Source organism: Mustelus asterias, chromosome 26 (genome assembly GCF_964213995.1).
Source record: "Mustelus asterias chromosome 26, sMusAst1.hap1.1, whole genome shotgun sequence".
NCBI classification, from domain to species: domain Eukaryota; kingdom Metazoa; phylum Chordata; class Chondrichthyes; order Carcharhiniformes; family Triakidae; genus Mustelus; species Mustelus asterias.
Genome location: NC_135826.1, coordinates 5196084 through 5220061, shown reverse-complemented (window position 1 = coordinate 5220061; position 23978 = coordinate 5196084). Strand labels below are relative to the sequence as shown.

Sequence of the window (23978 nt, the reverse complement as noted above, 5' to 3'; positions counted from 1 at the left end):
GAACTTTTCTCAGAATTGTAGCCACATCCCTGCAAGGAGTTAAGCATTTCACTTGAAATGCAATTTGCTCAAAACATATTAATGAGATTGGTCAGGCCAGATTTTCCCTTTCTGAACTCATGCTCAAGCTTTTTGTTAGGTTATTACTGTAGTTAATAATTACATTATTTTAGACTTGAAAGAAGATTAATGGATCTGGACTTCATTGCATCTACTTCATCATTAGTCTGTTTCTAATCAACTGGAACTTCTCCAGTGACTCCATAGAACAATTGTTAGGGCCTCACAGATCTCTCCCCTCATCTCTCTCAAGAGTCTCGATGATAAATACCCATCATTCCTGGGGATTTATGTAAATATATTAAAATTGCACTGAACCTTAAAAGGGAAACATATGGATAAAAGCAGAAACAGGATTAAAGATACCATGATGGGAAAAAGAGCAGTGGGTAGGTGAAAAGATTAGGAGTCTACAAAGGAAATTCAAAGTAGGTTGATGGATGAAAAAAAAAGAACCAGTAAAAACTTTTATAAGCTAATAAAAATATAAAAGGACATTTAAAGGGTGGCACCACTCAGGGATGTAAAATAAATTTAGTCATGCGGATGAACTAACGGATGTGGCACAGATCTATTAAACAAACATTTTAGGGGAGAATTTACATGAGGTTTCACCACAGTAATTTTGGTGGAATCGTGGAAAACCTGAAGGAACACCTGATTTCAGCCATTTACAGGCATTCCTCCAACAAAGAACCCCTTCACAACCCCCAGGTCACTGTTTATAATCGATGGTGGATGAGAGAATGTAACTGCATGAAAGAAAGATATGGAACAATTGTCAGCTGCAGACAAACAAAAGTCTATAATCTGTGATAAAATTATGAGTTAGTTTGTATGAGTTTGTTAATGGCCAGTTGTGCTTGGCAAATTTAATAGTTGTTTTTCAAGCAACCAACCAAGTGGACAAAAGAGAATGCAATAAATGCAGTGTATATCAAGCGCCAGATGTTCCATAATGTGCCTTACAGAAAGCTTTCTTAAAAAGGTTCAAGTGTCTGGTAAGAGAAAAGGGTGGAGCATGGATAGATAGTTAATGGACAGGAAATAATGGATGAAGTTAATCAGTGTTGCCTGGAATGCGGAATGCTGCCAAAGCAACCTCAGAGACCGATGTTAGACTCACTTCCATATCTGGTATATACAAATGAGTTAAGAACGCAAGAACAAGAAACGAGAAATCCCCTACTTTACGTCATCAGCAAATTTCATGATGTGCCAAAATCCAAAAAAGGGATATTCTGAGTTGACAGGGTAGATGCTGAAAGGTTACTTCCTCTGGCTGAAGAGTCTGTAACTAGGGGTCATAGTCTCAGGATAAAGAGTTGGCCATTTAGGACAGAGATGTGGAGAAATTTCTTCACTGGAGGGTTGGAATTCTCATTCCCAAACAATAGAAGTAGGCCATTCAAACTCTCGAGCATCCTCTTCCATTCAACAAGCTCATGGCTGATGTTCTACTTCAATTCCAAATTCCCACCATATTCACTTTTCCACTGATTTCGTAGTGTTGAAAAATATATCAACCTCAAGTTAAAAGATATTCAATGACCACTGATTCCATATTGTCCAAAAATATGTGAATTTGAGTTAAAATATACTCAATGACATAGCCTTCTGGAGGTAGAGAGTTCCAAAGAATCACAACACTCTACTAAGACATTTCTCATCCGTCCTAAATAGCCAACCCTTTATCCTTAGACTGTGAACCTGGGGCCGCAACTTCCGGGCTCCCCAACTTTGGATTTAGAGCTACTCAAAAGATGCACTGGTGAATCCCTCTTAGAACTTCCCAGATAAGCATTTGCATGGCAACTGTCCAGAAGTACTAACTTCCCCTGGACAGCTGTGCTGCACTGCTCTGGGAAACATCTGACAAAGCGATTTAAATCACTAACTTCCGCCTGGATTACACTAATAGTTACTCAGAAAAAGTTAGAAAAAATAAAACCTCTTCTAGCTTCTGCATAACTATTTTAAATACCCAGATCCCTGCACACCCCCTCTCCCAAACATCCCCATTGACCCTCCCTCCCCCACATCCCCAGTTGGGCTTACCTCACCCTTCTCTGGTACTTCCCACCTTTGACCCACTGTCCCACCTCTGATCCGCCCCAACTTCCGCTCCGCCTCCGACCGACCCACCCCCAAACGACCCACCCCCGACCCTCTCAACCACCCAATTCCCATACACTTAACTCCCAAAGAAACTGTCAATTTCACTGGGTCCTTTAAAATGATCCGCTTTATGGCAGCTAGTTCAGTAAAAAAAAAGGCGAGGCTGTTTTGGATCTAACATAGCTGGACTACACTGGCCCTGCAGAGACATTTTCAATGCAGGCCCCAAGCAGCTCCGGAGGTTTCAGCACAGCTTTACTTGTTTTGGATTTTGGCACATCAGCAAATTTGCTGACAACACAAAAGGTAGGTGGTTTGGCACATAGTAGCAAATCTCAGGAGAACACAGGAAGAAAAATGGTGATTCAAAGATCATCGGAATATAACTTTTAGTTGAGGGGTTGAAGTTTTTAAAAATAAGATAATGGACGCACCAGGTTTTGGAAGTTGGTAAACAGATTTGAAGTGAATGCAATTCAAAGGGTGGCAATGTATTTATTCAATAAGGTCAGAGCTGCAAGTAAGAATGGGTGACCTGAATTTGAAGTTTTTAATGGAGCAAATAACCCTGCTAAGATTCCATTTGTCTTAAATTATATGTTATTCATATGGGTTCCCAGATCAAAGGACAGGTTTATAGCTGGAGGTACCTATTTGAAATTTCTATCTGGGACATCCCAGGGATGCCACATAGCCATGGGATAGACTGCAGGGAAGCAGCATTTGTGTGTTTGGTTTATCTGTATTTTCTTACAGAAACTGCCAGACCCAGGCAGTTATGGTCTGGAAATATCTTTGAGAAGTAGAGAGAAAACCTGCTCACAACTGTAGACCAAACAAAAAGTACATTCAGAAATCAGGGGTATTTCTGAGTTGGAACCACTAAGCATGAGTGCGGTGACGCCAGGGGTGAGCTGGAGTATCCACAATCGTGAGGTGCTTAAGGAGTTAGAGGGTTGCTCAGCTGGATGTTATTGGGAAGTCCCAAGAAACCTCATACTTCTGAGAGTAGCAGGACACTCAAAGGTAGGGTTCTGAAGACTGTGGAGGAACAGAGATCTTGGGGTCCATATCCACAGATCTCTAAAGGTTGCCACTCAAGTGGATAGAGCTGTGAAGAAGTGTGTTAGCTTTTATTAACAGGGGGTTGGAGTTTAAGAGCCGTGGGGTTAAGCTGCAACTGTACAGGACCTTGGTGAGACCACATTTGGAATATTGTGTGCAGTTCTGGTCACCTCACTATAAGAAGGATGGAAAGAGTGCAGAGGAGATTTACCAGGATGCTGCCTGGTTTGGAGGGTAGGTCTTATGAGGAAAGGTTGAGGGAGCTAGGGCTGTTCTCTCTGGAGCGGAGGAGGCTGAGGGGAGACTTAATAGAGGTTTATAAAATGATGAAGGGGATAGATAGAGTGAACGTTCAAAGACTATTTCCTTGGGTGGATGGGGCTATAACAAGGGGGCATAACTATAGGGTTCGTGGTGGGAGATATAGGAAGGATATCAGAGGTAGGTTCTTTACGCAGAGAGTGGTTGGGGTGTGGAATGGACTGCCTGCAGTGATAGTGGAGTCAGACACTTTAGGAACATTTAAGCGGTTATTGGATAGGCACATGGAGCACACCAAGATGATAGGGAGTGGGATAGCTTGATCTTGGTTTCAGATAAAGCTCGGCACAACATTGTGGGCCGAAGGGCCTGTTCTGTGCTGTACTGTTCTATGTTCTATGACACAGAGGAGAACTATGGCACACCTTAGCTTGGTTCCATGAGAAGTAAAAGATCCTTCAAGATTCTGTAATGTATAGGGAAAATAAAATAGAACCGGGATTGCCCTGGTGAAACTTTTGGGCTTAAAGGACAAGGGTTTATGAAATACAGCATTGTTAGTTGCGCTTGCTTTGCTTAATTCTTATACACCAAATTCTTTTGTTTGAACTATGAATTTTTGTTGCATAATTTGTTCAGTTGATAACTGAGTGTTTGAATTTATTTTTAAAAGTTAATGGTCTCTCTCAAGATCATAACAATATAACTCCTTGAAGGGAGATAGTGATTTTTAAAAAGGCAAACAGCATTTTGAAATTCACATGTATAAGAATACAGTATAACTGCAACAATATTCCCTTATTCTACAAGACGACGGCTAGACAAAAATTACAGTATTGTATAAATTTTTTTGGTATCCAATTAAAGAAAGAAAATTACAGCCAGTGAATGTACAGCGTAAATGCAGCAGAATGATGCTAAGAATGGGAAACTATAATTCTGAGGAGAGACTGGGGCAATTTCCAATAGAGCAGAGAAGGCCAAGAGAAGGTATAATGAGTATCCTCAATCTCACGAAAGCTTGAGAGAGTGAATAGGGAATAGACCATTTCCTCTTGTTGGAAAGCAACTGACAAAGGGAATCAATTTGAAATTGTCACGGGGAATGATGTTAGCAGAAATGTCTTTACTTAAGATTGTTGGAGCATGGAATGCTTTGTAACAAAGGGTGGTTGAGGCAGAGGTATTGCGCCATTTTAAGAGAAACTGGATAAACGTTTGAAGGGAAAAGGAAATATAAGGTTTTGGGAAAAAGGAAAGCAATGGGAATTAGTTGTGGATTTCTCGAACACATAACTGACACAAACATGATGGACTGAACTGTCTCCTGCTGCACTGTAAAGCTTGAAGAATTTATTTATTTTGAGCATTCCATCTAATTTATACTGAAGTTGTTCGTTAAACAAAGGTTATAGATGTCTTCCCTAGTGGACGTTTGGAGGAATTAATCATTCGTTCTATTTCATGTCTATCCTTAGTTTCAGCTTCATCTGAATTTTGTTTTGTGGTTCTCTCCTCTTTAACTGCTCCTTCAGTGCAGTAACAGTAAGGGAGAATGTCTTCTCTTACCTGGTCCACTGACCACCCTTTTAACTTGTTTCTAAACCTTCCTGCATCCCCAATGATCCTCCAAACCTTTGTCCAACAGGGTTTTATAGAGTTTGTTTTTTCCTACTTTGCCTCTGATTAATTTGTTACATATGTTGACACCTTTAAAGATGTTCCATTTGTCCTCTTACTGGACAAGAGGACATGCTGAACACATTCCCAATTAATTTATCCAAGATGTTCCCTACTTTCTTTGATGTTATTCTTTTTAAATTATCTATCTGGTTCCTGGACATTGGTATTTGAATCACGGGTCATGTTAAAATTGATCATCTGTCACTGTTAGCCTCCAAAGATGCTAAGACTTACAATTCTTTTATTTTTTCTGGGTCATCACTTTCATCAAGTCAAGATTTGCACTGCCTCATTTAGCTTCCCAGACAAGTTGGGCCATGAAGCAGTCCAGTTTGGGCTCGGGCCTACCCGGGCAACTCCAATTTATATTTGACTGCCTGAAGGCTCCACTGAAATAGCCTTTCACTCAATTGAAAATAATACCCTAATGTTATTTGTATTTTTTCTACTCAGTCACCAGTTTATTGCCAGTAGTCAAGAGGGAGTCATATTCAAATTCAAGAACTATTTACATTTCGCACTTCTGGCTTGGGGGAGAAATAGAAAGCTATCGCACTGCTGCATGGTTGGAACTGACGCATATTTTGGGGTAGAATACTGGGGGCTTTACAGTACAATGACTGAACTAATAGTGAGATTGAATCATGCGATCAGGTGCTTCATTCCGCTGCATTACCATTCCTCATCTTAATGGGTAACTTACGTTTAATTCATTGAACTTCCCTGGCCAGAGGGGAAGAAAGCACATATTGACCAATCTGTTACAAATATATAGCCCTAACTGACCAACATACACTCTTACAGTGCAGCTATGAGCTGGAAGCATGTTATTGTTGAATTTGATTTTACACTTTAGCTTTGCAGTCATTCTCACTTGCAAGTCAGATCTGCAGCTCAGCATGTAATCTAGGCTGACACATTAGTACAGCAATGATGCAGGTGTTATCTTTTGGATGAAAAATTAAACCCATCTGCGTGTTCAGATGAACAATAAAGAAACGTCGTACAATTCGAAGAGGAGCAGAGAGTTCTCCTAATGTCTTGGACAACGTAAACCCTTCAACTAACATCACCAAAGAAAGTAATTTATCTCAAAGGCTGTTTATGGGACCTTGCTGGGTCAAATAGTTTGTTGACGGAATAGTGCTTCAAAAGTAATTAATTGGCTGTAAAGTAGTTAGGGGTGTCAGATAAAGTATGAATTCAAAATAGCAGGGAGCCCCATCAAAACAGGACCTGGATCAGCTGCTGACTGAACGGAGGCAGGCAGCCAATTATCACATTTCAGAGAAAGTATTAACTCCTCTCAAGCAGAAACCCAAGATAACAGAGGGGAACAAAACACAAGGTCGATCTCCTGCTCCTGAGCCCTGTTGGAAAATGCCTATGCACTGTGCTTGGGTAAGAAATAGACCAGGTTTGACTTGATGCCATCCAGAAATGCATTGCCTGTTGATGTTCACTTTCTTGCTCACAGAGCCCAACATGGAAGGAGGACCAGTGCCCGTGGGTTAAATGATTCAGTGCAGCAAAAGTAAAATTTAGTTATTAGTCACAAGTAAGGCTTACATTAACGCTGCAATGAAGTTATTGTGAAATTCCCCTAGTCGCCACAGTCCAACACCTGTTCAGGTCAATGCACCTACCCAGCACGTCTTTCAGACTATGGAAGGAAACCAGAGCACCCGGAGGAAACCCACACAGACACGGGGAGAACGTGCAAGCTCCACACAGACAGTGACCCAAGCTGGGAATCAAACCCTGGTCCCTGGCACTGTGAAGCAGCAGTGCTAACCACTGTGCCACCGTGGACAAAATTAAAAGGAGACTGTATTTTTCAAGCATAGGATGAGACATGGGATTGGTTTGGGGTGGGAGGGGGAAGAGTTGCAAATGTCATCACAAGCTTAACAAATGATGAAAAATAGGTTCAAAACAGGTTGCAGCCCAAATCCTCCTGCACCCAGAAAAGTACATCCAGCTCAAAATTGGAGCAGTAAAGGGCTCTGGGCAATAAGAGCAGTGTTTGTTTGTTTATTGGCCATCCTCCTGATTTACATAAAATGGTTGGGATCTTAGAAGAATCTTAGAAACCCTACAGCACAGAAAGAGGCCATTCGGCCCATCGAGTCTGCACCGACCACAATCCCACCCAGGCCCTACCCCCATATCCCTACATATTTACCCACTAATCCCTCTAACCAATGCATCTCAGGACACTAAGGGGTCATTTTTAGCATGGCCAATCAACCTAACCTGCACATCTTTGGACTGTGGGAGGAAACCAGAGCACCTGGAGGAAACCCACGCAGACACGAGGAGAATGTGCAAACTCCACACAGACAGTGATCCAAGCCGGGAATCGAACCCAGGTCCCTGGAGCTGTGAAGCAGCAGTGCTAACCACTGTGCTACCGTGCCGCCCTTAATTACTATAACTCTCCCTGCCCTCCAAATATGTACAGATTGTGGTGAAGCTGAAAGACAATTGACTTACTTACCCTACTGATCACTAACTACCATGTAGCAGTGTTTTTATGTTACCTGTCTGATGAGTGCTAGTTTACAACCTATGATGTAGAACTGTTCTGATAGTGGATGTCTAATGAATTAGATGTCCCTAGAGCCATTAATTAAATGGTGAAACGCTGCAGGGCAAACACAATGAAATGCTTTTCAAATCAATGTTGCAAGATGTACCAGTGCAGGATGTTAATCTTTTAAACCCTGCTCAGATTAACTGCCTGGTCAGCGTGTGCTTTTCTTTCACATTCTTCCTAGTGATTGGATCAGGTTTTATAGTTGTAGTGATGGTGAAAACTGTCAGTATTTGCACTCATTACCCTGAGAAAATGACAGCAACTTCTCACGTCCACACAAGCACAGTTAAACATGGCAAACCAGTAGGTGCAGTGAGTGATTCTCCATTCTAAAGGGGCATGCTCTTGGAAGAAAGTTATGGACAATGATCTCAGAAATAGCCTACATTTCCACTTTTTACACTATAGTCTGGATGTGGAAGTCTCTGAAAATGTTGAGCATTGTTGAATGAGATGTTACTGGGCATTTAATGGTGTCCTAATTAATAGTAGCAGCAAAACAATCTCTCTGGCCTTGAAAACCAAGCTGCATATTTGTGGAATGTCAAATTTCTCTGTTATGATTATATAACATTTCATGCGTTTTAAAATATGTCCATATCAGCTTCTGCCTTGTGATAACCTGAGGCAGATTTGCGTTTGTTTGCAACAAACCAGCTCCTGCCTCAAGTTATCACACCCACATTATACACCCCAATCATTAATTTGCTTTCTGTACAATTTATAAAGAGTGATAAAATCTGTTCAATGCTTCCTGTTTCGCTGTCTGCGGGAATTCTTCAATACGACTTGCTGCTTAGTCTGTTTGATGGCACCATTGTTACTGGACACTTGGAAATCTTGTGTAATTAGCAACAGAATTAAATTAACGCCAGGAAAGGTAAAACCCAGACATGGGCAGCTTTCTTCAAGGTCAGCATTGAGTACAATCACTTGACAGTGGAGTGTAAAATCTGGGCCATTTGATTCTAGGTCCCCTGCCATCAGGATCTCATACTAGTGGTCACTTTCATGTGTGAGTCCATTCATTGTTGGCAAAAATATATGATTGTAGATGACATTGGACAGAATCCCATTACTGCTTTCACTCAATGCCTGCATGCATGCCTTTCCCAGCTGATCACTAATGATAAGGAACTGGACTTCTGGCTGCTTTTCCCACTCCATTGTCTGGATGCTGAGGCCATTTGTAACATTGCTATTGTTTCCCCAGTTGAAACTGAGAGAGAATGGAAGCTGTGATTTTGCTGGTTTATATTCTAAATTTTTCCAGATCCCACTAAGGCACTTTGGAGTCAAGAGCAACATTTTCTTTGCCAAATATGGTCAATGCCAATGCAATGCTGCTGTGTTCCAAGGACAAGATGACAGCTTACTAAAACAATCTATCAGTATGTGATGCCGTAGTTATTTACATAGTACCCTTAACAACATTAGGGTATCCCCGAGCAATTCATAGTCAATTAGATAGTTCTGAGGTGTAGGGAAATGTAAAGTCAGCATGCTGATGAACTGTGCCAGTTAAATATTTAAATTGACAACAAAAAAAGTGGGTGAATATTAAATTAATCCCAATATTATCAAAATGTCTGCTGTGAAGAGGAGTCAGATAGTTAGAAATAGAATTAATGTCAGAAAACAACACTATTCCAAGTCCCTTTTTTCACAGGATCACAACAGTGGAACTCTTTAACTTCACCATTCTTCCTTTCCTCCTAAATTTGGAAGCTTTAAAAAAATGTTGATGACAAGGAACTACAACTCCCCGATTTACCTCACCCACTCTTTCTCAGCTATGGTGATGTTCTGCACTATGGACATCAGTCATTTAACTAAGATTATTAATAACAAACTTACATACATATCAAACCAAACCATTCCAAGCCACTTCACAGGAACAATTATCAAACAGAATTTGACACCTAGCTACATAAAGAAATAGGGCAGTTGAGCAAAGTGTTAGTCAAGAGGTAGGCTTTTAAATGCAACTTTCTCTATTAGTAGAGAAATGGTGCTGGGAAAATTGATGGCATTGAAGGTGGATAAATCCCCAGGGTCTGATAATCTACATCCCAGAGTACTTAAGGAAAGGGCTGTAGAAATAGTGGATGCATTGATGGTCATCTTCCAGGATTCTGTAGACTCTGGAACAATCCCTGCAGATTGGCGGGCAGCTAATGTCACTCCAATTTTCAAAAAGGGAGGTAGAGAGAAAAAAGGGAATTATAGATCAGTAAGCTTAACATTGGTAGTGGGGAAAATTCTCAAATCTATTATCAAGGATTTTACAGCAGGGCATTTAGAAACCAGTAGTGGGATCAGACAGTCAGCATGGATTTATGAAGGGGAAATCATGATTGACAAATCTGTTGGAATTCTTTGAAGTTGCAACTAGTAGAGTTGACAAGGGGGAGCCAGTCGATGTGATATATTTGGACTTTCAGAAAGCATTTGACAAAGTCCCGCATAAGAGATTATCATGCAAGATTAAAGCGCATGGGATTGGGGTAGGTGTATAGAGACGGACAGAAAACTAGTTGGCAGAGAGAAGCAAAGAAATTGGCAGGCAGTAACTAGTGGGGTGCCACAGGGATTGGTGCTGGAACCCCAGCTATTCACAATATATATTAACGATTTGGATGAGGGAACAAAATGTAACATCTCGAAGTTTGCAGATGATACCAAGTTGGGTGGGAGGGTGAACTATGACAAGGATGCAGAGATCCTTCAGAATGATCTGGACAGATTAAGTGAGTGGGCAAATCAATGGCAGATGCAGTATAATTTGGACAAATGTGAGGTTATTCACTTTGGAAACAAAAACAAGGCGGCGGATTACTACCTGAATGGCTGCAAATTGGGACAGGGGAGTGTGCAGCAGGACCTGGGTGTCCTTGTGCACCAGTCACTGAAGGTAAGCATGCAGGTGCAGCAGGCGGTAAAGAAGGCAAATGGCATGTTGGCCTTCGTTGCGAGATGTTGAGTACAGGAGCAGGGATGTGTTGCTGCAATTATACAGGGCCTTGGTGAGGCCACACCTAGAGTATTGTGTGCAGTTTTGGTCTCCCTTTTCTGAGGAAGGGTGTTCTTGCTCTCGAGGGAGTGCAGCAAAGGTTTACCAGGCTGATTCCGGGGATGGCAGGACTGAAGTATAAGGAGAGATTAATGGGTTCGGATTATTTTCGTTGGTGTTCAGATGAACAAGGGAGGATCTCCAGAGACTTATAAAATTCTAACAGGACTAGGCAGGGTAGATGCAAGGAGGATGTTCCTGATGGTGGGGGAGTCCAGAACCACAGGTCACAGTCTGAGGATTCAGAGTAGACCATTAAGGATGGAGTTGAGAAGACATTTCTTCACCGAAGAGTGGTGAGCGTGTGGAATTCATTACCACAGGAAGTAGTTGATGCCAAAACATTGAATTTATTCAAGAGGTGGCTAGATATAGCACTTGGGGCGAATGGGATCAAAGCTTATGGGGAAAAAGCAGGATGAGGCTATTGAGTTGGACGATCAGCCATGATCGTGATGAATGGCAGAGCAGGCTCAAAGGGCCAAATGGCCTCCTCCTGCTCCTATCTTCTATGTTTCTGTTTCTATGTTTTAAGGGAGAGGAAAAGTAGAGAGGTGGAAAGGTTTAGGGGGGGAATTCCAGAGCTTAGGGCAGTGACAGGTGAAGGCAGATCGCCAACAATAGCATAATGAAAATGTAGAAAATAACAATGGGCCAGAATTAAAGGGGTGCAAAGATCTTGGATGTCTGTAAGGTTGTTGGGGGATGCAGAGATGGGGACAGACAAGGCCATGAAGCATTTGAACACAAGGACAAGAATTTTAAAATCAAGTTATTGCTTAACCACAAGCCACTATAGACCAGGGATGTGGGGTGGAGAGATCTTGGTACAGCAAGGATACAGACAGCAAAGTTTTGCATGAATTCAATTTTATAGAGCGTTAAAGATGGAAAGTCAGCTAGGAGAATGCTGGAATTGTTAAGTTTAGAAATAAGGAGGCATGGTTGATGATTTCAGCAGTGGATGAGCTCAGACAGTGACAGAGATGGGCAATATATGGAAGTAGGTGATCTTGGAGATGGCAAGGATGTGAAATTAGAAGGAATATATTGATTTGAGATCTGTAAATAATAATAAGGCACAAATGGCCACTTACAGACCATACTTAAGCTTCACTTTCCTTCAGAAACAAAACGAGCTACATAAACAGAACCTGAGTCAGCGAGAAAAAACTGAATTAAATTTAAGTCTAAATCCAAGCTTTTACTTTCATTAATCAAGGATATTCTTTTCTTTTGTTTAAGATCCAATTTTTTTCATGTAGCCATAATAAATGTCACAGAGAAAGTAAATCAGCAAACTTCAGTTAACCCGATTAAGCAGAAATACGTTCTGGAAGCCTATCATTGTATGAACAAGTTGACAAAAAAATTCAAACAGGATTCTAATGGTAAACATTCAAAAATGCAAGTCATTGCAGCATTTCCATCAACAGCTATTGTGGCTCTAAGAGGACAAAATATAACTAATGTTCCAACTGTGTTATTCTGGGAATTGGCAAGACTGACACCAGTGATTGTTGGAGAATTAATGCAGTATCAGCATCTCGAGGTGGTGCCTGGCACATTTAGCGACATTCTGAAAACCTGCGTGTATTAGAGACATGGACAAGAAAATTGTGAAATGGTTGAAGCCTTCAGTAGTATAAAACTTGTAAGCAGTAGGATTGCACCCACCCCGCTTTCAACTTGAAACCTTGAGGGATTTATCACCCCGCAGGAGGTGGCCCACCACTGGGCAGCGACCGAATCTCTGGTCCTGCTGTTAGTGATGGGGCTTCTCATTAAATGCACCCTTTACTACCCTGAAACATGGAGTGGGAGTGCACTCAGTGGGACTGGTCATTCCACCAGCGCGAACGGCCAAAAAATTCCAGCCCGTGTGTATTTTAATATATTTTTTAAAGTTCTGTTCACTTGTGTTTGGAGCATGGTTTGTTGGCACATCCAGTGCCAATGATTGAGGAAGGGAATTTTAAATCCAAATGCCAGGGGCTAGTGCGCCAATACAGGTCATCGAGGGCAAGGATGAAGGGGAAGTGGGACATGATGTTGGCTGTGGAGGTTTGAATTATTTGGCAAAGAGGGCACTGGGGAAATTAAGTCTGCAGGTGGCAATGCTACAAATGGATTTTGGGGAGAGTGGGACTTTGGTAAGGCACAAAGGATCAACACTGTGAAAGTGGAGGAAGTGGTTTTGATGAAGAATAGAAATTTGGATAGGACTTTAAGGATGTGCAACGTGGTTCAGTTTAAGCAAGCAGTCTGGAAAACAGGGAAGGTGCTGGCGCTGCAGGTGTGGGGAAAAATCAGTAGTGTTTGAAGACCATCGCTAAGCACCGCAATGCTCAGTTGGTGGTGGTTCTGGCTCATCAACAAATTACAGTAAGAAGTCTCACACCAACAGGTTTATTTGGTAGCTTTCGGAGCGCTGCTCCTTCGTCAGGTAAGTGGGAGTTCTGTTCACAAACAGGGCATATAAAGACAGGGCCTGATTTTACCAAAACTCGGCGCCCGTTTTTACCGCAAAATCGCGGTAAAGTTGGGCGTCGGGCCTATACCGCAATCTGCACCCGATTCAGAGCAGATCGCGGCTTTACTGACACCTGATTCGGGCGCAGGTCCGGCGCTTTTAACGACCTGGTAAATAAAAGTCTGAAGTCGTCGCTGCAGCTGCCGAAGAGCGGGCTCAGAGCCTGCAATGGCTCTCTGACACAGGTCAGCCTCTGGTCGGGGGGGGGGGGGGGGGGGGGGGGAGAGATCCGCTGCCAGTCTGCGGCCGATCGGTGGGGAGGGAGGGGGAAGGGGGTTCCGCCGCCACTCTGCAGGTGATCCCTCCTCCCCACCGGAGGAATGAATCCCTCCTGCCAGAGTGGATGTGCGGCCATGCCATCCCACAAAACCTTCAGGATGAAGCGATTCCTCGCTAAGAAGATGAAGCAGAACCGGCCAATTCCACAGTGGATCCACATGAAAACCGGCTACAAGATCAGTACAAGTCCAAGAGGAGACACTGGAGAAGGACCAAGCTGGGCCTGTAAAGTGATACACCATCACTGGTACACTACCAGCCACAGCCATCTCTCCCGCTCTCTTGCCCCTGCAGGGAAGAGTAATCTGTGGCTGGTAGTGTGGCTGGGGAGGAGGGATCGCCTGCAGAGTGGTGGCGGACCCCCCTGCCCCCTCCCTCCCTCCCCACCGATCGGCTGCAGACTGGCAGCGGAACACCCCCCGACCAGAGGATGATCTGGGTCCCGCCCCCTTCCTCCTCCCCCTCCCCAACCCGACCAGAGGATGATCGTCAGAGAGCCGTTCTCTCCGCTTTCTGCTATTTTTCTCTTTCGCGCCTGGGCGCACTCTGTCAGATTTATTTCAAACTGCGCATGCACTGTTCAGAGCTGCGATCGGTCCGCCAGCGCTAAGCCCCACCCACAGCGTGAATCGGACCGGAGCCTGCAAAATGCGTACGGGCGCGCTGGAAAGAGGATTCCAGGCTCGGATCTATTTGACGCCCAGATTCGGCACTTAAGACTCAAAATGGTAAAATCAGGCCCACAAACTCAATTTACAAAATAATGGTTGGAATGCGAGTCTTTACAGGTAATCAAGTCTTAAAGGTACAGACAATGTGAGTGGAGAGAGGGTTAAACACAGGTTAAAGAGATGTGTATTGTCTCCAGACAACACAGTTAGTGAGATTTTGCAAGCCAATATGCCAACATCTTCATGCACAGGTTTGAACGAGACCTCTTCACCACACAGGACCTTCAACCGATGCTATACGCTAGATACATCGATGACATTTTCTTCCTCTGGACTCATGGTGAACAATCACTGAAACAACTATATGATGACATCAACAAGTTCCATCCCACCATCTGACTCACCATGGATTACTCTCCGGAATCGGTTGCATTCTTGGACACACTCATCTCCATCAAGGACGGTCACCTCAGCACTTCACTGTACCGCAAGCCCACGGATAACCTCACGGTGCTTCACTTCTCCAGCTTCCACCCTAAACACGTTAAAGAAGCCATCCCCTATGGACAAGCTCTCCGTATACACAGGATCTGCTCAGATGAGGAGAATCGCAACAGACACCTCCAGACGCTGAAAGATGCCCTCATGAGAACAGGATATGGCGCTCAACTCATCAATCAACAGTTCCAACGCGCCACAGTGAAAAACCGCACCGACCTCCTCAGAAGACAAATACGGGACACGGCGGACAGAGTACCCTTCGTCGTCCAGTATTTCCCCAGAGCGGAGAAGCTACGACATCTTCTCCAGAGCCTTCAACATGTCATTGATGAAGACGAACATCTCGCCAAGGCCATCCCCACACCTCCACTTCTTGCCTTCAAACAACCGCACAACCTCATACAGACTATTGTCCACAGCAAACTACCCAGCCTTCAGGAGAACAGTGACCACGACACCACACAACCCTGCCACAGCAACCTCTGCAAGACGTGCCAGATCATCGACACGGATGCCATTATCTCACTTGAGAACACCATCCAGCATGTACACGGTACATACTCTTGCAACTCGGCCAACGTTGTCTACCTGATACGCTGCAGGAAAGGATGTCCCGAGGCATGGTACATTGGGGAGACCATGCAGATGCTACGACAATGGATGAATGAACACCGCTCGACAATCACCAGGCAAGAGTCTTCTCTTCCTGTTGGGGAACACTTCAGCGGTCACGGGCATTCGGCCTCTGATCTTCGAGTAAGCGTTCTCCAAGGTGGCCTTCACGACACACGACAACGCAGAGTTGCTGAGCAGAAACTGATAGCCAAATTCCGCACATGAGGACGGCCTCAACCGGGATCTTGGGTTCATGTCACACTCTCTGTAACCCCCACGACTTGCCTGGGCTTGCAAAATCTCACTAACTGTCCTGTCTGGAGACAATACACATCTCTTTAACCTGTGCTTAACGCTCTCTCCACTCACATTGTCTGTACCTTCAAGACTTGATTACCTGTAAAGACTCGCATTCCAACCATTATTTTGTAAATTGAGTTTGTATCTTTATGTGCCCGGTTTGTGAACAGAACTCCCACTTACCTGACGGAGGAGCAGCGCTCCGAAAGCTAGTGGCTTTTGCTACCAAATAAACCTGTTGGACTTTAACCTGGTGTTCTTACTGTGTTTACCCCAGTCCAACACCAGCATCTCCACATCATCGACAAATTGACAGCAATTAAAAAGCCTGATACCAGAGATTGTTGAGGGAAATGGTACAGGGATACAGCTGTGCATCGCCAGCATATTCCCTCTGCATTGTAACCACTCTCTGATTCAATACAAATGGCAGCTGACCGTACTCCAATAGATGATGGAAAAAGCAGCTGGTGCGTGATACATCCTTGAGGAATTCCACAAGTGAGAGTGTTGGGGTGCGAGAAGTTATTGCTGTATGTGCACTGAGAATTCACTAGCAGCTCCATGGAACTATTGTGGCACAGGTGGCAGAAGCGAACATGGTGTGATCACCCATGTTGAGAGCCATTGTAATGTTGAGGAGGGCAAGGAGGATTAAGTTTATCATGCCGCAGGCAAATTGGGAGCAAGTGGACCTGAAGCGTGCCAACAGCTCGAGATAATTAATAATAAGAGTTGAACCTGAATTACCACAACATTATTGAGTTCTACTTTCATGTGATTTTTTAAAAATTCTGTAAAAGTTTAGCAGCTCAAATATCCTTGTGGTTATTCAAAATACTTTTCGTATGACATGGGGTCACCATAATACAGGTTGATGACCCTTCATATCAAATATCATTGTTTTTTGGATATGGTGGGTGGTTTTACAGCCAAATGGATATCTTTCCTGTTGCTAACCCTCCCTATTTATCCAGGCTGGAGGCCACGCCCATACAGGCTGGCTTGCCTGCACCAGCGTTTGGATTTTCATACTACTTTTCTCTTTTTATAATACATATACTCATGGGGTAGCTACTTTGAATATATAATACATATAAGTTTATAAGTTTGAGCATTGTGTGTCTCAGGAGTCCTGTGCTCAGTTGAAGATATTCCACCAAGGCCACAGTACAAATTGTTAGATTAGATTCGAAAATGCTGCAGCAGATCTATCCAGTTTCAGGTGACTTCCTCGTAGAAAAGCAAAACAATTTAAAAAGAAAAGCGCAATGCCTGGGTTGAAATGCAACAGTCAGTAAATATCATACCGTATCCCTCAGGAGTGTCTGAAACAACATCAACAAGGTATATTGATATCGAGCTTTTAACCGAGTAAAATGTCCCTAAAAGGCTTCACAGGAGATTATCCAAACAAAATTTGACACACCAGGAGGTATTAGGACAGATCACCAAAAGATTTGGCAGAGAAAGACTTTAAGGAGCATCTAAAGAGAGGAAGGAGAGGTGGAGAACTTTACAGAGGGGGTTTCAGAACTTAAGCTAAAGGCATCAAGCGTGGAATGATTAAAATCGGGGTGCCCTTGAGGAACGCTGATATTAACAATGCAATGAAGTTACTGTGAAAATCCCCTAGTCGCCACACTCCAGCGCCTGATCAGGTACACCGAGGGAGAATTTAGCACAGCCAATGCATCTAACCAGCAAGCCTTTCAGACTGTGGGAGGAAACTGGAGCACCCGGAGGAAACCTACGCAGACACGGGGGAGAAAGTGCAAACTCCACACAGTCACCCAAGCTGGGAATCGAACCCGGGTCTCTGGCGCTGTGAGGCAGCAGTGCTAACCACTGTGCCACCCTGCCGCAGTGTTAATGTAACCCTACTTGTGACACTAATAAATAAACTTGGGTGCAAAGTATGATGTAGATCACAGAATTTTGGATGACATCAAGTTCATGGAGGATGGAAGATAGGTGGCTGGCCATAGGTGCATGGGGATAATCAAGTCTAGAAGCATCAACGGTATGCATGGGGTTTCAGCAGCAGATGAGCTGAGACTGGGACAGAATTGGACTCTGCTATGGCTGTGGAAGTAGGCAGTCTTAGTAATGTTTTGGAAATGTGTTTGAAAGCTCATCTCAAGGTTCAATACATTATCAAAGTTGTGAGCAATCCCAGACTGTTGCTAGGGTTGGGAAAGACTATCATGGTTTTCAGTTTCCCTATTATTTAAATGGAGGAAATATCTGGAAGTTAGACAAGCAACCAGAGAATTTAGACACAGTGGAGCGGTCGAAAGTGGTGGTGAGAGGTGCTGGCAGTGTTCATGTGGAACCAGATGCTGTCCAGAAGCAGAATGTAGGGAGTGACGCCATCACAGGCGACTGCAGTTCCACCCAGCTAGACAATGGATAACAGATATTGGAAGACTTGAGTTTTTAAAAAAAAATTGTTCATAGGATGCGGGTGTCACTGGCTGGGCCAGCATTTGTCTATCCCTAAGGGTGGCCATCCAGGGTGGCAATCTCTGGGCTGCTCCCAATGCCTCATGCCAGTGAGGCTAAGAATAGGGAGTTAGTACAATTGAATGCTTGGCTAAAGGACTGGTCCAGGAGGGAGGGCTTCATTTTCCTAGATCAATGGGAAGTTTTCAGGAGAGGATGGCACCTGTACAAGAAGGACGGGTCACAACTAAGTTGGAAGGGCACGAATATCCTGGCTGGGAGCTTTGCTAGTGCAGTTCGGGGGGGTTTAAACTAGTATGGCAGGGGGGTGGGGATCAAAATATTAGGTCTACAAGTGTAGAGGCTGGGGACGAGCTTGGGGCTGGGACAAGGCTGGCAAAGAAGAAGAGCACTCTGGGGGAGGATGACCTCACTGGGCCTGGAGGTCTGGAGTGCTTATACTTCAATGCAAGGAGCGTAGCAGGTAAGACAGATGAACTTAGGGCCTTAATGCTCACGAGGAATTTGGATGTGGTTGCGGTGACAGAGACTTGGTTGAAAGAGGGACAGGACTGGCAGCTGAATATTCCCGGGTACAAGTGTTTTAGGCGAGACAGAGGAGGGGCCAAAAGAGGTGGGGGAGTAGCAGTATTAGTTGGAGAGCATATTACAGCGGTGCAGAGGGAGGACAATTCAGAGGGGTCATGTAACGAGTCACTCTGGGTGGAGCTTAAAAACAGGAAGGGCGCAGTCACTATGTTGGGGGTGTACTACAGGCCCCCCAACAGCCCAAGTGAAGTGGAAGAACGGATATGTCAGGAGATACTGGATAGGTGCAGGAAAAATAGGGTTGTTGTAGTGGGAGACTTCAATTTCCCTGGTATAGACTGGAAATCGCTGAGAGCAGGGACTCTGAATGGGGAGGAATTTGTAAAATGCGTACAGGAGGGTTCTTTGGAACAATATGTAGATAGCCCGACTAGAGAGGGGGCTATACTGGACCTCGTACTGGGGAATGAGCCCGGTCAGGTCTTCAAAGTTTCAGTAGGGGAACATGTGGCAAATAGTGACCACAATTCTGTTAGCTTTAGGATAGTGATGGAAAAGGATGAGTGGTGTCCCACGGGTAAGGTGTTGGATTGGGGGAAGGCTAACTTTAGTGGGATTAGGCAGAAATTGGCAGCTCTTGATTGGGAGAGGCTGTTTGAGGGTAAATCCACATCTGGCATGTGGGAGTCTTTTAAGGAACAGTTGTTAGGGCTACAGGACAGGCATATGCCTGTTAATAAGGATAGGAAGGGTAGGATTCGAGAACCGTGGATAACCAGGGAAATTGAGGGACTGGTCAAAAAGAAAAGAGAGGCGTATGGTAGGTCCAGGCAGCTAAAAACGGAGAGAGCTCTGGAGGAGTACAAAGAAAGTAGGAAAGAACTCAAACGGGGAATTAGAAGAGCAAAAAGGGGTCACGAAATGTTCTTGGCAGACAGGATTAAGGAGAATCCCAAGGCATCTTATTCATACGTTAGGAACAAAAAGGTTGTCAGGGAAAAAAATCGGACCTCTCAGGGACAAAAGTGGGGAATTATGCTTGGAGCCCAAAGTAGGGGAGATCCTAAATGAATACTTTGCGTCGGTATTCACAAAGGAGAGGGGTGTGTTGACTGGGAGTGTCTCGGAGGGGAGTGTTGAACCGTTGGAGAAAATCTCCATTACAAAGGAGGAAGTGTTCGGCTTGTTAGAAAATTTAAAGACTGACAAATCCCCAGGGCCTGATGGAATCTATCCAAGGCTGCTCAGGGAGACGAGAGATGAAATCGCTGGGCCTCTGACGCAAATCTTTGTCTCATCACTGGACGCAGGTGAGGTCCCAGAGGATTGGAGGATAGCTAATGTGGTCCCGTTATTTAAGAAGGGTAGGAAGGATAACCCGGGTAATTATAGGCTGGTGAGCTTGACGTCCGTGGTGGGGAAGTTGTTGGAGAAGATTCTCAGAGATAGGGTGTATGCGCATTTAGAAAGGAATAAACTCATTAACGATAGTCAGCATGGTTTTGTGAGAGGGAGGTCATGCCTCACTAACCTGGTGGAGGTTTTTGAAGAAGTGACCAAAATGGTTGACGAGGGAAGTGCCGTGGATGTCGTCTATATGGACTTTAGTAAAGCGTTTGACAAAGTCCCTCATGGTAGGCTGGTGAAAAAGGTTGGATCTCATGGGATAAAGGGGGAGGTGGCTAGATGGGTGGAGAACTGGCTTGGTCACAGAAGACAGAGGATGGTAGTGGAAGGGTCTTTTTCCGGCTGGAGGCCTGTGACTCGTGGTGTTCCGCAGGGCTCTGTATTGGGACCTCTGCTGTTTGTGATTTATATAAACGATCTGGAAGAAGGTGTAACTGGGGTGATCAGTAAGTTTGCGGACGACACAAAACTGGCAGGACTTGCAGATAGTGAGGAGCATTGTCAGAAGCTACAGAAGGATATAGATAGGCTGGAAATTTGGGCAAAGAAATGGCAGATGGAGTTCAATCCTGATAAATGCGAAGTGATGCATTTTGGTAGAAATAATGTAGGGAGGAGCTATATGATAAATGGCAGAACCATAAAGGGTGTAGATATGCAGAGGGACCTGGGTGTGCAAGTCCACAGATCCTTGAAAGTGACGTCACAGGTGGAGAAGGTGGTGAAGAAGGCATATGGCATGCTTGCCTTTATAGGACGGGGCATAGAGTATAAAAGTTGGGGTCTGATGTTGCAGATGTATAGAACGTTGGTTCGGCCGCATCTGGAATACTGCGTCCAGTTCTGGTCGCCACACTACCAGAAGGACGTGGAGGCTTTGGAGAGAGTACAGTTTACCAGGATGTTACCTGGTATGGAGGGGCTTAGTTATGAGGAGAGATTGGGTAAACTGGAGTTGTTCTCCCTGGAAAGACGGAGGATGAGGGGAGACTTAATAGAGGTGTATAAAATTATGAAAGGCATAGATAGGGTGAACGGTGGGAAGCTTTTCCCCAGGTCGGTGGTGATGTTCACGAGGGGTCATAGGTTCAAGGTGAAGGGGAGGAGGTTTAACACAGATATCAGACGGACATATTTTACACAGAGGGTGGTGGGGGCCTGGAATGCGCTGCCAGGCAAGGTGGTGGAGGCGGACACACTGGGAAAGTTTAAGACTCATCTAGACAGCCATATGAACGGTGTGGGAATGGAGGGATACAAACGAATGGTCTAGTTTGGACCAGGGAGCGGCGCAGGCTTGGAGGGCCGAAGGGCCTGTTCCTGTGCTGTATTGTTCTTTGTTCTAATTGCACTTGAATTTGCTGGGCAATTTGAGAAGGCATTTAAGAGTTAACCACATTGCTATGGGTCCGGACCAAGCAAATTCCCTTCCCCAAGGGGGATCAGATTTTACGACAATCGACAATGGTTTCATTTCAAGATCAAACTTTTAATTCCAGATTATTGCATTCTGATCTCGCACCACCACTTTCGACCGCTCCACTGTGTCTAAATTCTCTGGTTGCTTGTCTAAGTTCCAGATATTTCCTCCAATTAAATAATAGAGAAACTGAAAACCATGATCGTCTTTCCCATCTGCCGTGGTGGGATTCGAACAAGGATACCCAGAGCATTACCTGGGGTCGATGGATTACTAGTCCAGTGCCAATACCACTACTCCGCAACCTTTCGGCCAACAAATGGCAAGTAACATTCACTCCACACAAGTGCCAGGCAAAGACCATCATCAATAAGAGAGAATCTAATCGTTGCTCCTTGGCATAATTATCATTGAATCCCCGACTATCAACATCCCGGGGGTTGATAAGAAACTTAACTGGACGAGTCATATAAAATGTGGCTACAAGAGCAGATCAGGGGCTAAGAATCTTGTGTCGAACAACTCAACTCTGGACTCCCCAAAACTTGTTCACAATCTACAAGGCATAAGTCAGGAGTGTAACAGAATACCCTCCACTTACCTGGATAAGCGCAACTCCAACAACATTCAAGAGGCTTGACAGCATCCAGGATAAAGCAGTCCACTTGATTGGCACCCCATCCACAAACATTCACTCCCTCCACCATCAGAGTACAGTGTCAGCAGTGTGTACCATCTGCAAGATGCACTGCAGGAATTCACCAAACTTCCTTAAACAGCACCTGCCAAACCTACAACCACTACCATCTAGGAAGGAAGATTGCAGCAGAAATATGCGAGCATCACAACCTGGAAGTTCCACTCCAAGTCATTCACCATTGACTTGGAAATGTACCGCGTTGTTTCACTGTCGCTGGGTCAAAATCCTGGAACACTCTCCCTAACAGCACTGTAAGTGTACCTCTCTATTGCCTTCTCAAAGGCAATTAGAGATGGGCAATAAATGCTGGTCTTGCCAGCGATGCCCACATTCCTTTAATGAATAACAAAAAGAGGAGGATGGTGTGGTCATCAGAAAGGTTCAGAAAGACCTTTGTGGTAATTGATGAGACTTCAAAAGGCATTATGGAGTAAAATCCTACCTTCTTGTTGTGCTGAAGACGTAGAGTGATAACACCTCCCTCTTCGTTCTCAGTGATTTCAGAGGTCTGTACATGTCTGCTAAACTTTGGGAGACTTACACTGGGCCTGCTGTCAGGGTTGAACATGTTGGTCGATGCAACCGTCAGAAAGGCATTTGTCACTGGCCCTAGGGATAAATATGGGAGCATTATTAACGTGGACAGTACTTAACATGAAAACCTATTAATTATTTAACACGGCTTTAATTCAAACCAGTAGCTATAGTCAAGCATCATTAATATTTCGCAAAAAATGTCCATTCTTACAAAATACGGTCAGAAGACACCTAAATTCTCTAACTTTTGCCTTCTTATTGCAGGATATAAATTTAATTTTGCGTTCTTTTAAAAGCAGAATCGTATTAATGCTGAAGAATGGAACAATGAGGGATAGTAAATGGAAAATGGATATTGATACTGGGAAATAAAACACTTTCCCATTACAGGTGCCCAGTGCCCAGGTCAGTTTCAATCGAGGAAGGGAGAGAGAGCACAACAGACATACAGAAACACAAACACCAAGACATTTTTTTTTAAGTTAACAAAGATGGAAATGTCCCTGATTGCAGCTCCCTTACTGTGGTCTCCAATATTGACAATGTGTTACCAAACTGATGGTGGTTCAATGCATTAAACTATAATCTGACTTTCCTTCCCTTCAACTCAATTTGGGGAATTGCCACCTGTGGTTGCGGCTTTCTGTTACCTCACCTATGTAAGAAGTTTAACAACACCAGGTTAAAGTCCAACAGGTTTATTTGGTAGCAAAAGCCACACAAGCTTTCGGAGCTCTAAGCCCCTTCTTCAGGTGAAGAAGGGGCTTAGAGCTCCGAAAGCTTGTGTGGCTTTTGCTACCAAATAAACCTGTTGGACTTTAACCTGGTGTTGTTAAACTTCTTACTGTGTTTACCCCAGTCCAACGCCGGCATCTCCACATCATGACCTCACCTATGGTCAGTCATCAATTATAAACTCATACAATATATATCTGCAGGTTACCTGACATTGGGGCATTATTGGCCCAGTCCTATCCTCACCTGTCATCCAGCCACACTGTACTTCCAGCTGTGACCTCACTTGGGAGACAGGTATGGAGAAAAAAAAAATCAGAACCCCGGATTCCCGGGCGGCACGGTAGTACAGTGGTTAGCACTGCTGCTTCACAGCTCCAGGGACCTGGGTTCGATTCCCGGCTTGGGTCACTGTCTGTGTGGAGTT

The 23978-nt window shown here is 44.2% G+C and overlaps 1 protein-coding gene across 1 annotated transcript in view; it reads right to left on the bottom strand.

Annotated features, from left to right (window-relative positions):
- wdr18 (WD repeat domain 18) overlaps positions 1-23978 on the bottom strand; it is a 195476-nt gene that overhangs the window by 9527 nt on the left and 161971 nt on the right. The window contains exon 8 of the mRNA XM_078198090.1: positions 22722-22888. Coding sequence (XP_078054216.1) covers positions 22722-22888 — 167 coding nt within the window. The remainder of the gene's footprint in view (positions 1-22721; positions 22889-23978) is intronic.